The sequence below is a fragment of the Astyanax mexicanus genome, chromosome 1, assembly GCF_023375975.1.
Source record: "Astyanax mexicanus isolate ESR-SI-001 chromosome 1, AstMex3_surface, whole genome shotgun sequence".
In the NCBI taxonomy this organism is placed as follows: Eukaryota; Metazoa; Chordata; class Actinopteri; order Characiformes; family Acestrorhamphidae; genus Astyanax; species Astyanax mexicanus.
In genome coordinates, this window is record NC_064408.1 from 94,968,549 (window position 1) to 94,984,264 (window position 15,716).

Genomic DNA, 15,716 nt, shown 5'->3' on the forward strand with positions numbered 1-15,716 from the left:
AATTTGGGAGAAATGTTGTCTGTAGTTTATAGAATAAAACAACAATGTTCATTTTACTCAAATATATACCTATAAAAAGCAAAATCAGAGAAACTGATTCAGAAACTGAAGTGATCTCTTATTTTTCCAGAGCTGTAGTATAGTTACTATTACCAAATGAGCAGTAAAGTTACCATTTTAATCAAAGTTTAATTTTTTTTTTTATTATTCATAGGGTTATGCACAGTGTTACTATTCCCAGTTACGACCAGTTATACGTCCCTTGTGATCTCCAATTATATCGCCATATTTATATTCTGATTACTCAATTATTTGTCAACATAATTAGTACATTATTTGATTATGAACAGTGACAGTCCACTCTGAAGTGATTGAAATAGTAACAGCTTTCTATCTTGCTCATGGAAAAATGGCCTGTTTAACTGAGCTGTAATCAAGCAGAGATCTCTCTGTGGAGCTCAGAGTGAATGAATAATCCTCACTGGACCCACTGACACACTTAACAGTTTATGGGAAGGAGTATCGTGCACAAGCACACACACCCACCCACCGCCTCCTTCACCACTCCTCCCCCTCTGCTACACTTAGTTCTTCTTCTTCTCATCACTTTGATCTTCAAAGTTTTCCTCTTTGCCTGGTTAAAAAAAAAAGTCCTCTTGCTTTCATTAAGAGTGTTTGAGAGGATAGAAGCATATATAAAACAGTGCAGACTTTGTACAGGACATGGAAATATTTTACTGGTACCACAAAGTTTACTGAAATCTGCTAGTGCAAGATCTAGTGCACAAATGGTGCACACTGCCTCAGGTTAAGGCCCAAACAAAGACAGCGCAGGACAGAATGAGACAGAAGGAGTGGAGCAAGTCTGTACGAGTAGAGAGGAAAATCTCTTAAACTGAATGAACAGAAAACCACCTGGCCATGACTCGTCCTCTCACAGAGCCTCGTTCGGCTGGAGGAGACACCTGCTTCACTCTGCATCCTTAATATCATCCACACTCTTAAAAGAGAGAGTATACTCTGATGTGACGCCAACAAAAAAAGTGTCACATCTGATTCAGTGCGTAAAAATGAGATGTGAAAGAAGTGTGGAGAAACTCTATATAATGCAAATGCAATTAAAATGTAATGAAAATGTGTGGTCCAGCAGAATTAAGCAGCTGCGATTGTCTATGATACAATGATTGCTTATTTGAATGGTTGATCTCACTGCTTGCCATCAGCAGCCAGAGTCTGAGAAAGCAGGAGGCCATGCTCTCTCTCCCCCAATCACTTCTATTGTGATGTCAGTCATCACAGGAGTCTGTTAGCTAATGAATTAAAGCTGAGTTGCTGTGCTTTCCTCTGAGAAACACTGGCTACACGGTGATGCTTCATCAGCAGGGGGTCCTAATGAGAGTGGGGTCATTGACATTACAAATTGGAGAGAAAACGAGACACAGTTACTTTTCGAAAGAATAATAAAGTAAAATGTGCCCTGGCTGCTTGTATAGGCTCCTTTAACCCACTCTGGATCAGGATTTGCTCCCTTCAGCTTTCCCTCAACTCCATCTAGTCACCCTGTCCCATAGAATTATGCTGCCACCACCATGCTTTACTGTAGGAATGGTATTGGGCAGGTACTGAACAGTGCCAGCATGCCAAAAAAGCTTATTCTACAGGACCACAGAGTAAAAAAAAAAAAACGGTTCTAAACATGATCAAGCTCTGCGTATTTCTTGATCCTACTACAAACTAGCTTTGGATATTTGAAGGAACATCGAAGCACTGTTGTAAGTCGCTCTGGATAAGGGCGTCTGCTAATACCTTATACGTAAATGTAAATGTATACACCAGTACAGCTTCTATGCTAACCAACCGCTGTTCAGTGGAACCTGTTTTTTAAGGTTCTACAAGTTTGTAATTCTTCTATGGATACAATCTTGAGTCTGAGAGATCGATGTCAAGTAACTGGTGTTGTAATTGAGTAGTGAAGAAAATTCTAATGCAACAGACTACTCACTGTACACATTTGTATTCAGTGCCAGCTAGGCTATTAGCTAGGCTTAGATAGATTAGCTAGCAGGCTAAACATTACAGTATAGACTGCATTCCAGCCAACTAAGGCTAAAATGACACACTTTTAGATTACAGAGGCTTAAAGCTGAGAGCACTTAGTCGAGTGAACGGTCAGGTGGGTCTTGGAAAACCTGGATATGAATGACATCATTCTCACAAAAAGCTCTAACAAAGCAATCACATCAGCGGTGTCAGCTCTTTCTCTTTCATCAGAACGTCAGTTCTTAGAGCTCCTAGTCTAATGCAGATATCTATGAGAATGCTTTATCTGGACTTCAGTTGAATTCCCAAAGTTGGCAATATCCAAGTGAGAACAGTCACTGTTCTCATCCAGAGAGCTGAATCACAGGAAATGGAATGGAGAGGAACTCTGTTTCTAAACAGAGAAAGTGAGCTACGTACCTGCAATCTGAACGGAGCCGTCCTCTCCCAGCAGGATGTTTCCAGCCTTCAGATCCCTGCCAAAACACACAGAAGACACACACAGTTTAACAATGAGTTCCACAAACACACACACACACACACACACACACACACACGATATTTCATGGTATTCAATATTTCAGGGTAGTTCACGATATTAAGAATTGTTGGCGGTATTACTACGTACAATACGATATGGCACACCCATAATAACTGTCAATGTACAGTTGCTCCTCAATGTTAATGAAAACTGCAGCTCTGCAAGCAGAAACTGAACACATCTTTGAGGTGTACCAACAAAAAATGCGTCCTAACAGTGATCAATATGTTCCGCACGCCACTCCACAGCGCCTCTAGCGGTATGGTGGTATGAGAGAAATCCATACCAGTTATAGTTCCCCGCGCTGTATACCACCCAGCACTAGAGGAGACCAAAGTTTTATATATCTCCCAGGTCAGTGCAGCATTATTTAGACCGCTGTAAGAAGTGTATTACTGATCAAAAGGTGACTGGCTTACCTCACTTCACTCAATAGCATGACTGTCATAAGTAAATTACAAACCAGGATATCTCTCCCCAAATATGTGGAGGAGAAACCATTTGTCATAATTAACGTACAAATAGGGCAAACGAGGAAGGGCTACAACAGTTCTCTCTGTGAATAAGTGTATTCAACAACCATCACAAGTAGTAGAGGGATCTGGCCTAGACATGAAGGTATCAGAATTCAATCGGAGTCAGTAATGTTGTTTCAGCTGCTCTCCTCTTAGTAATACACCTCTGATACCACATCCTTAACAGGAGGAGCTTAGATAGAAGGGGGTATTGTTTGAATGTATATACGGTGTGTTCTTCAGTTACTGGTTGTTCAGTCCAGCTCCGCTGAACCAGAGTTACATCCATGTATCATGCAACTGCTCTTGTAATAAAGACTGATCATTTTTTCATCTTCAAGTTTGAAGAGACATCCTTTTTTTTACTGCCATGCAACATGGCAAAAGTCACGGGACAAAAAAAAAGCATTGAAATAGCTCTAAAATCAATATGGGGAAAAAAATGCAATAGTGAACCACTAGGTCAGACTGCGCACAGCTGAACTCAGCAATGCATAGTGGAAGTTTTTTTTTTGTAGTGAAAGTTCAGTCAGTGAATTCTATTTTAGACAGAAGACTGTAATCCTCTGTCCTGCAGTGACCTCACACCGTATCTGTGCACTCTGAACGGAGCAAATCAAGAGCACAAGTCCCACAGGCAAGGAGCAGATTCAGCTGAGGACAGCTGTGTGTGTTTCGGGTAGGGTAGGGTGTGTGTGTGTGTGTGTGTGTTGCTCGCTAAGCCACAAACTGGACAGTCTTGCCAGCTGTAGTCATGGCGACAGACTCACGACAAAGGCTCTTGCTGGAGGTCACCTCAGATTGGAAGAACGAGAGAAACAGAAAAAGAGAGAGACAGAGAGAGACAGAGAGAGAGGAAGAAAGATGTGCGTCTAGACAGTGGGATGACCTTCCAGTTGACTGAGAGTCAGAAACAGTTCATTTCACTCCCACGCTGAAGCGTTTATAGCGCTTATGCCTATTTAAAATCCTCTGCTCGAGTGCACGCTGCATTCTTCACTCTGCCTTTCTGCTGCAATCCAGCATTGTGATTGTGAGAGTATTTACTCACAACTGGAGGGTGTAGGCTTTTGAGTTGCGAGTGGTGAGGTATAATATGCTGTTTTATATGATGGAGGAGAGCTGTGAGAATAACAATAGGCCGTAGGAACAGAAACACAGATTTAGAAACAGGTCAGCCAGCTGTACTGGACATCAAATATTCCTGCCATCAAGCAAGGGTGACTAGAATGTAAGAATGGGTGTGGCCATTTAAACATATGGATAACTGAAAAAAACTTTCTAGCTGCTTAATGGCTCATTGAAAGCATTTTGATAAAGCAATGTTAAAATAATAAAAGATTTAATACATGTTAAAATAAAATCGATGTAATTAAACATTACATATAACGTTTTCCACCAAGTAGAAGAACTCTTTAACCAGGTCATAAAAACAATAATTCCAATGTTTACCCTTGTCTTAAAGCCTACAGAAGCCCTGAAAAACATGCCATATCCAAAACTGTGCAGACCTAGCATTCTTTAATCCACAATGCCATGTCTGTAAGCGGAATACATCATACAAGACAATTATTATATAATACTAAATGTGTCAATTATTTATCATCATTCACCCCTAATTTTAAAATGGGAAGATTCTTGTTCGAATTTCCCATTCCATCTTAAATCATGAGGCAGCCTCAGCTGAAAAAAACCCTGCTACACCATTTAAGGCGGAATGGAAAATTTAGCTAGCTACAGAGATATACTACTAGGAATTTTTTGTATGCTTGTTATGAAGAAAAGGGCCATAATACACCATAATAACAATAAAGTAAGATAATGCAATGGTTATCCTAAATTTTAATAAGCAAAATACTAAATTTGTTCACATTTTCCCATTCCACCTTAAACTCTGCAGCAGCCTCAGGTGATAAAGTGGGACATCTTGTTACAGAGATGTACTACTAGGATTTATTTATGCTTGTTATGACGAAAAGGGCCATAATACACAGAAACTACAATAAACTAGATAACGCAATGTTTCTCTTAATTTTTAATAAACAAAATTTTACATTTGCAGGTTGCACAACCATAACCTTCTCTCTAACCATCTGTTTGAAGTGTGAAATCACTGTTTTCAGGCAATATAATACTAAAACTTCACCCTACCCCTCTATTCCAACAGGAATTGGGACACACTACCCCTAAGCAAGAACATGCACAATGGATAGGGTAGTGGTTACATCCCAACAGTCAGTCAATGAATGGGGTAGGGCTAAGTGGCAGGGGCAAAGTTGAGTACAGCCCAACAGTGAGGGCACAAACAGCTGACACTGACACTGAATATAAGCGGAGCTACACTATATGGACAGTGTAATTAGGACACTGCTCATTCACTTCTGGGAGTTTCTTCTGGAATAAAGGGCGTTAAAGAACAAATGACCTTGCTTTTGCTGAAGTAAATATGTCTGCTGTCCAGAGAATGCTTTTTGCTAGATTTTAGAGCATTGCATTGAGAATTGTATTGCATTCAAGATGATCTCACTGGATGATCACCACTTCACCTCATCCCAACTCATCCCAAAAGTACTGGATGAAGCACCATCATTCCAGAGAACACAGTTCCACTGCTCTACAGCTCAATGCTATTTATACCCCTCTTTTCCATACCTGGAATTAGGCATAGTACCAACATGTTGATGTTTATATGCTCCAGTATTCCAATATTCTACTGACAGTATTTCCCTACAGGGGGCTGGACAAGCTGAAATGGGTACATTTCAAAGTACTGTAACAGAATGCATTTAATAGAAGGTAGTATCCACAAACACTAACGTAGAGTGAATGTATGGAAATACAGCTCTGGATGAGACAATTAAAAAATGATGAGTTTCTTTGATTTTACCAAATTGAAAACCTCTGGAATATAATCAAGAGGAAGATGGATGATCACAAGCCATCAAACCAATCTGAAATGTTTGAATTTTTGCATCAGGAGTGTCAAAGTTATTCAAAAGCAGTGTGTAAGACTGGTGGAGAACATGCCAGGATGCATGAAAACTGTGATTAAAAACCAAGGTTATACCATCAAATATTGATTTGAATGTGTTTCCTTTGTATTATTTGAAAGAGGTCTGAAAGCTCTGCATCATCTTTTTATTATTATTTCAGCCATTTCTCATTTTCTCCAAATAAATGCTCTACATGACAATATTTTGTCTTTGGAGAAATGCTGTCCGCAGTTTATATAATAAAACAACAATGTTCATTTTACTCAAACATATATCATACAGCTGTATGTTACATTCAAAAGTTAAACACAAAAATAAACTTACCGATTGAGTATTGATCAGTGTTATGTTTAATGATGAGACAGAATATGCTTCCATAACTCAAATTACTCCACTTAAACGGCTCATCATAAAAAGCAGACAAATGTAGGTAGCTAAATAACTCAATTTAACAGCCACAACTATACAGATGTGAAGGGTTTAGCATTGAAAGTCAATACTACACACAGTTACAAATGTGTTAGGTGGGAAAAAAGAAACGCAAAAGAGCCTCCAGGGAAACAGTAATTTGACTGATCATGAACAGGCACTACGCTATCAAATACCTCCCTCATATCAGTGTAATTTAATTTCGCTTGGTTTCAGTCTGAAGCCAACAGGATTTAGGCCTAATTTCTAAACAAAGGTCAGAGCAGTGAAGGAGTGAATACATGAATACATCCGAATGCATCCGAGCCTCCACTACTAGACTCTGCAACAGCTTCATCCACCAGGCAGTCAGACTTCTCAACGCACAGAGACAGAACTGAACTCCCACCCCACCCACCACTCACCCAACACACTCGCACAAAACTAAACTGTACACCCCCCCCCCCCTTTACACAAAACTAAACTGTACACCCCCCCCCCCTTTTCACTCACAAAGAACTGAACTTCACCCACACACACACCCAGTCAGCACACAGAGGCTGACATGACTTTATTTGCTGCACTCTTAAAAACTATAAACTCTACCTCAGTAACTGCTGTGATTATATATGTTACAGTATGTCACACATCTCTGCACCTTATCCCCACTATACACTTTATTATACCGTATCGGTACTGCACTGTCCTGTCCTTGTCTCGTCTTTTGTATTTATTGTATTTATTGTTATTTAGTGTTATAATTTTATAATTTTATGTTGCACTGTCGTCACTCCTGCACTTTATGTTGTCTATTGCTTGTGGTTCTATGTTGCACCATGGTTCCGGAGGAACGTAATTTCATCACACTGTGTACCTGTACTCAGATGTAATGACAATAAAAGCCTCTTGACTTGACTTGACTTGATTACCCTTTCTGATGCGGCCTGGAATGTGTTTTATAAGTGGACTGGGTTGTCCAAGTGGGGGCAGTATAGGAAATATTATCTCAAGATGCTCAGAGGAGCGAGGCCGGGTCCAGACGTCATAAAACACACACCATAAAACACACAGAATACCTCGCTATGAGTGGGCTCCAGTTCTACTCTCCAGAGGCACAGAACTGTAATCTCTCCCTTTCCCTACATCTTACACACAGACAGGTTTTGCTATTCTCGTGAGGACGTTCTATTCACATAATAACTGTAGCTAATGTTTACTATACCTAAGCCTAACCTCAGTAAGTAAATGTAAATGATTTCACTTTTATTTTGTAATTAATTTATACATTTTTGTAAAAAAAAAAAATCCAAAGTATGAGGACCACCAAAATGTCCTCATAAACTGACAAATTATGACATGGATGACATCTGGTCTGGTCCTTACAAAGGTAGAAAAACGAATACACACATGAACAGACACAAACACACACACGAACACAGGGGCCCCTACTGAGGTTCTGAAACACAATAACGCACACACCCCTCCCTCGTGAACACAGACAGGCCAACTTTAACTACAAACATATGTTCATGTTTCCATTTTAAGTTTTTACACTTTTTAACATTATAAAAGTATGCTCAGAACAGTTTGCCATGAGCTTCTATACATTTACAAAGATTACGCTGCTTCCAATTGTGCAAATGCAATGGTAACATCACCTTCTTCATCTCATCTTCTGTTGGATTTATACTGCATATCTTGTCTCAGAGTTCTCAAGATATGGACACAGTTACAACTCTAAATTGTTTGGTCTGATTGATGCGGGTGTGTATATGGCAATTTGCTAGGGTGCAGGGTTTTCTGCATGCAACATATTTTTGTGGGTTTCTTTTCCCATAAGAATGAATTGGGTGCAAAAGTTTGGGGTGGCGTTCAAACGTAACAATAACACAATTACAGTTGTAGCACACAACCAAATACATGGGGCATCATGGCAGCCATTTGGCAACATGTGTGCAACCACCTAAGGAATCATACCAACCACCTGGGATACCATACCAACCACCTAAGGCACCATATGAGACACCATACCAACCACCTGAGACACCATACCAACCACCTGAGACCATAATAACCACCTGAGACACAATACCAATCACCTGAGACACCATTTGAGACACCATACCAACCACCTGAGACACCATACCATCTACCTGAGACACCATACCAACGACCTGAGACCACATTAACCACCTGAGACACCATACCAACCACCTGAGACACCATACCAACCACCTGAGACAACATATCAATTTCATAGCAGTCCACAAAACACATACAGCAAACCTTTAACAACAGCCTAGAAATTGATCGGGAATGGAATCTACCTTAGTTATCTTAGTTTCCTTCATAATTCCTATTTATGTAAAATGCGCCATGCTTCTATTACATCAGATTCCATGCCTGTACTTCTTAGCTTGTCAACAAATGTATATCATCGCTGTCTAATGAAAAACAAGTATCTCCACTTTTGTCCATTTTTAGTTTACTACATAATTTGAACACACAAACTGTTCCTTACAGTGTGCCAAAATTTCTTGATGAAGGGACAAAAATAAATATTTCAAAACCCTCTTTCCATTGATGTCCATTTAAAGTTTAGAAGGTATTTTCTCTCTCCTTTAAAGTTGTTGTTTCTCAGAAACTTGGACAGCAAAATATGATTTGTATTCATAGCAATGGTGTAAAAGTGAATGTTCCGAACTGAAGCGAGATCCCAGGAGCAAGAAAAAATAAACCAATTTTTGCAAAATGCTGTTTAAAAAGGTCTCATATTAGTGATTAAAGCTCTATTAGTAGTTACATTTATTATACTTAATGCAATATAGCCCGCCTCTTTATCAGAACTTAAGAAGCCAATTGCATCATGTAACTTTGGTCACATTTGTGTGAAATTCTATAACATTCCGCGGCCTGATTAAGGAACATGGTTCTTTTACCTCTGATACCAGGTCTTTACCACCTATCAGCTTGTCAGTAAATGCATGTGTACCATAAGTAAGAGCTCAAAGTCTGATCTGTATTCACTGTAGAGGGGAAACCAGGAGCAAAACACCAAATCTTGCAAAATGCAGCTTTAAAGAGTCTCATATTGGTGATTAATGCTTCAGCAACAGATGGAAATAATTGTTCCTTTTTACATATTTTTTAACAAACACAATGATGGCATTTGTTATCATCACCAGGTATTCCAAACTCGTGCCTAAACCATATTAGACCCACACCCAGGTGCCTAACATTCCAGTCATCCACAAGCATGCATGACTACTACTAGCAGAGCAGGGCTGAAATGGGCACGCACAGGTCCACACATGCAGTATACTGTATTTATACATGCATGGAGGTGCAATCCAACCTGACAACAGAGGCAGACATGCGCACACACGCAGAGTGCAATGCTAGTGTTGTGCTGACAGCAGTCATAAAGATGGGGAGTAACCACGGCATCTCCGACGGGTCTCAAGGGAGCACTGTGCTACAGGGGAAGCTAATGGACACATCTTATCTCTGTGAAGACTCTGTGCTACCACAGCATAGATCTTTACATGTACAGCATCTGCACGTTCTTCCCCATAACTCTACAAGCTTGATGCTGTTAACTAAGATGGAATTGAACACATCCACAGGGGTGCTGGCTGGGAGCGTTTAGGAGAAATCTGGAACTGAAGCTTTCATCTGGGACTGAACTCTCATCTCTAATGAGATGTGAATTTTTTTTTTTTTACAAACATATCTGTATCTGAACTAGGATGGGTGCTCTACTGTTTAAAAAAAATGACCATGTTTAAGTTTGTGCCTCACTGTAATAAAATCATCGTTAATTAATCCTCGCTTTAGGATCTGTTACTCTGCCTGCATGCACATAAGGACATCACAGCTGTTTCGATTAAAACGATGAGCGACAAACACATGCTGTTTTATAAAAACACCCCTGAAAGATTCTTCACAATATTTACTCCAGTGTCCTAAAAAATATACACAAATCTGTTTTTATTAAACCCCTTCAATTCTGTTTTGTAAGCACTCTGCAGCACACACAGCAGACTTGCACATTTAAAACAGAAAGCATGGATCTTATGAATGGTAGGATTTCAGAAAAGGCACTGAAGTAAGAAGCAAGCTTCTCCTTTAAGGTCGAGGATGAATTAAGTGCTTCATTTATTTATAGATGCCAATGTTCCCTGCGGCCATGCAGGTGTAGCTGTTATAAAAGACGTCCTTTAGATTTATACCAACCTAAAGATCTCCCCGCTCTCATCACTGGCTCGGTCATTCCCTCCAGTGCAATGATGAGCTGTGCTGACTTTCACCTTGAGGTTCCCATGACAACAAATCATTCTTGAGCCACGAAATTACTACATGACCATAAACCGGTGACAGCACAGAGCAATCAACCAAACATCGCCACAATAGCAGAACAGGGATGTTCTCTAGCTTCCCCAAAAGATCATGCGGTCCTCAAGCTGTTCCCAGATGACTGGCACATACCACCTCCGGCCACATCCATCTGACAAAACCCATCTGACTCGCCTGAGCAAAAACAAAAGACAAACTGTGAACCATGTGCAAGTAATTACAGCACCCTCTGAAGCCTCAAAGGCCAAGGTGCAAACTGTAGCTTATCGTGGGCCTGTAAGACTAGGGGGGGGTGGGGGTGGGGGGGTGGGGACTGCAGTGGGAAAACACGATGATGTGAACGAGTGGTCGGAAAGTAGCTCTGGCCTGGGCCGCTGCCTCTAATTGCGTTCTGCTGGTTCGAGATCGGGTCATCATGTGATCCCCTCTGACTCCCTACCAGATACTTTGTCATTCCTCGTCCTCTCTCCACCCCTCACTCATATGATCCAGCTTACAGGGCAAACACATGCTCATCACGCTGCTCTCAAAAGTGTTTTCTGGCCTATATGAGAAGATGCAGTAGATACACTCGAGTCTGAACACAGCCTCTTCTCTTTTTCCAGTGTATACTGTACACTCACTGAGCACTTTGTTAGAGAAACATCTGTACAAGTAAACATTTATGAAATCGTCTCAACAGCCAATAATCATGGGGCAGAAGGAAATGCATAACAGTGCAGTTCAGTTTATCTGATTTTGTTATTTATAGTTATATGTTTGAGTAAAAATGAACATTGTTGATTTATTCTATAAACTACAGACAACATTTCTCCCAAATTACGAATAAAAATACTGTAATTAAGAGCATTTGTTTGCAGAAAATGAGAAATGACTGAAATAACAAAAAAGCACTTTCAGACCTCAAATAATGCAAAGAAATCAAGGTCATATACATAACGTTTTAAGAGTTCAGAAATCAATATCTGGTGGAATAACACTGGTTATTAATCAGTTTTTATGCATCTTGGCATGTTCTCCTCCACCAGTCTTACATGCTGCTTTTGGATAATTGTATGCTACTCCTGGTGCAAAAATTCAAGCTGTTCAGCTTGGTTTGAGATCCTCCATCTTCCCCTTGATTATATTTGGTAAAATCAAGTATAAAATTTGGTCTCTTTTTTCCAGAGCTGTATAGTGATATTAAAAAATACAGGAATTTTTAACAGATTAAAAAATTAAACTTAGAAACTTAGTTGATGAGAGCAAGATCAACAGAGGTTGGTCAGACTGGTTAGAGCTGACAGAAAGGCTACAGTAACTCAGATAACCACTCTCTGTACAATTGTAGCGCAACACCATGACTTTATGAAACCAACCAGGCTAATGGAGGTGGTTTAGTGGTGTGGCACATTGGTTCTGAGCCTATTAATACCAATCATTCATTGCTTGTACACTATATCATTAACAAGTCCCCACCAATACTTTCCCCAATTAAATATGATTTAATTGCGGAATTTCATACATGATGTAATATTTTGGAGATTTGGGCACAGTATATAACGCACACATGCCTACCTGAATGATTTGGTTACAAGTTACTTTAATATTCTCCAGTAAACTCAGTAAACTCAGTAAACTCAGTGGAATGTCCTGATCTGACCCAGTATTTTATTGGATGGGGTATCAGCTATTTTAAGTCCAATCCAGTCCTTATTCTTTGTAGTCTAAAACAGCATCCTCAGGCGTCCTCGAGAAGCTATAAAGTGACACCATCCTCAGCCTGCAGCACTGTGGGAATTTCTCTGAAGATAACAGTAGATTAGAAGAAGGATACAGTGAAACATTTAAAACAGCTCTGTAAAAAAATTAGACACCACGTATTTTACCAAATTGAAAACCTCTGGAATTTAATCAAGAAGAAGACGGATGATCACAAGCCATCAAACCAAACTGAACTGCTTGAATTTTTGCACCAGGAGTGTCAAAGTTGTCCAAAAGCAGTGTGCAAGACTGGTGGAGGAGAACATGCCAAGATTTCAGCCAGTTCTCATTTTCTGCAAATAAATGCTGTAAATTACTATTTCTATTTGAAATTAGGAGAAATGTCTGTAGTTTATAGAATAAAACAACAATGTTCATTTTACTCAAACATATAATCATAAATAGCAAAATCAGAGAAACTGATTCAGAAACTGAAGTCTCTATTTTTCCAGAGCTGTAGTTTTAAACCCTAGTATCTATACTTCTACCTGATCAATGATACCTTTGCATATACTGAATCTTAGACAAAATACACCTAGATATTATCCAGATATAAAACACATAATGTGCTCAATGTGTTCTACAGCTGCTGAACATGGATGAAGCCTCCTTACATCATCTCCACTACATTAGTGTACATAACATACTAAAAACTTAACTAGATAAAAGCTAAAACCAAACAAACTATTGACTAAAACTGGACACATTTTTCTGATGAGTGACTCGCATTTCAGTCAAAACTGCTAAATTCCTATGACTCTACTTGATAAGCAGCCTGATACTAATTTAACACAATGGCAGTGTTGTTTTATAGCACACACACCCCACAGTTTCCAAAATGCCGCCCCAAGAAAAGAAAGAAAAAAACTACAGACAACATTTCTCAGACCTTAAATAATGTAAAGAAAACAAGTTCATATTCATAAAGTTTTAAGAGTTCAGAAATCTATATTTGGTGGAATAACTGGTTTTATCACAGTTTTCATGTATCTTGGCATGTTCCCCTCCACCAGTCTTACACACTGCTTTTGGATAACTTTATGCCACTCCTGCTGCAAAAAATCAAGCAGTTCAGTTGCTGTTTGATGGCTTGTGATCATTCATCTTTCTCTTTATTATATTCCAGAGGTTTTCAATTTGGTAAAATCAAAGAAACTCTGTCTTTTATTTTTCCCCCCCAAAATCTTGTTTTATTCTCCTTTGTCTTCCAGGAATGTTTCCCACAACACAAAAGGCAAAGTGATGAGCCCTCCCTGATTAATATTCTGAGCCACATGCTAACAAGTCCCAGGTACTTAACCAGGCTAAAAGAGCATGAATTATTGACACTGCCTGCTTTAACTGCTCTATACAGTGGAAAACAAGAAATGAAAAGAAGGCAATTAATATTAAAGAGACCACACTGGGGATGATCTGAGAGAGCTGAAAGGAGGATGGAATGGATGATGGAAGCTCTGATGGATGCTTGTACAGTATGAAGCTGTAGTGTGATAAACAGCAATGAGTTAAAGATGCTCTACATTTGGAGCTGATGCAAAAGAGATCCACCAATTTCAGTATGTAGAAAAACACAATATGGACAACAGTACAGTCCTGGGAGTATTTGACGTAATCCACGTAATACATTATTTAAATATTCAGCGATATCTTCAAGATGAATAACTTCACTGGCAAAACGAAAAGCATGACTGAGCTTCTTTCAAGCTTTTAGGCGTAGGCTGCATATGCTCCACAAACAAATCACCTTTGGTGTATTCTGCTGACATTACAACAACAGTGCTGGAAACAGCTGCTGTAACATTATTGGTCTGTACTTTATTCCCTGATTTTTCCATTTTTACCCTTATTCTTGTCTGGGGAGAAAAAGGATTTTATAATTAATTGCACTTGTCTTAAGAGCTTATATTCTATTAGCGTAAATTGGCAGATTAGCCTATAGCCTCTTTGCTTTAATTAGTCCCTCAGCTTTAATCTATTCGTTTTCTGGCATTTTATTTAAAAGCTGGGGGCTACCACCAGAATGTGCTAAAAACAGTACACAGACACAGGTGTTTCTGAGTCTATACTGGCAATGTTGGTGCTGGAAAACTCAAGTCTGGTCTTGTGGACAGATGAGACTAAAGATAGAGCTTTTTGGTAAAGCACACCATTCTACTGTTTACTGAAAATGGAATTAGGCCTACAAAGAAAAGAACATACTACCTACAGTCAAACACAGTAAACTACAGTAAAGGTTTGAAGATGTTTTGGGGTTGTTTTGCTTCCTCTGGCAATGGGTGCCTTGACTGTGTGCAAGTCATCATGAAATCTGAAGATATCCAAATTGTGGGTCGCAATATAAGGTTCAGTTTCAGAAAGCTGGTTTGTGTCCTAGGTCAAGGGTCTTCCAGCAGGACAATGACCCCAAACGATACATCGAAAAGCACTCAGAAATGGATGGAAACAAAGTGCTGGTAAGTTCTGAAGTGGTTACCATTCTTGAGAGTCCATTTCTCTCAAGTCCCATTGAGAGATCTTGGAGAAATTGTGAGGGGATCCTAATACTACTGTTAGAAGATGGCACCCTTTAAATATAAGGGATTTACCCCCTTTAGACTTGGCCCTCACCCTCTTAAGACTCAGTTTCGACTTGGCCTCATCCCGCCAAAGACTCCTAGAATCTACTAGAGACTCCTAGATCTATCTCAGCACCCTTAGGCTTTGGTCTTAGATGTTTTTATGCCTCTAGCTTTGATCCTGATTTGGTTTCAGCCCCTTAAGTTTTTGTCTCAACCCACTAAGGTCTCCTTAAAGGTCTCCTTCTGCTAAAACTCAATTTTTCTTGTTCTTTGTGAAATACAGTAGGTCTCTCTGAGTTGTATATGCATGCTGCATATGAAACTTTTCCTCAACCGCCATTGTCTGCAGCAGCTAGTAAAAGAAAATATTCAGAAAAATGAGTCAATCAGGAAAAGCATCGTGTCTACGTCAACCCGTGAATTAGTATTCATCTTGCCCAACTTGGCTTGAGACCACCCACACACAGAGCTGAAGCCAGCTCTGTTTACACCAGCTAGTTAGTGTTCGCTATCTTGTGTAAGTATCTATAGGTTTAAATCGGATCTCCGGTTGATTTCTCAT

At 39.6% G+C, this 15,716-nt stretch overlaps 1 protein-coding gene across 3 annotated transcripts in view; it reads right to left on the minus strand.

Annotated features, from left to right (window-relative positions):
- oxsr1b (oxidative stress responsive kinase 1b) overlaps positions 1-15,716 on the minus strand; it is an 86,064-nt gene that overhangs the window by 18,438 nt on the left and 51,910 nt on the right. For all 3 annotated transcript variants that reach the window (XM_022683073.2, XM_022683076.2, XM_049485869.1), the window contains exon 5: positions 2,461-2,516. In XM_022683073.2, the coding sequence (XP_022538794.1) occupies positions 2,461-2,516 (56 nt within the window). The remainder of the gene's footprint in view (positions 1-2,460; positions 2,517-15,716) is intronic.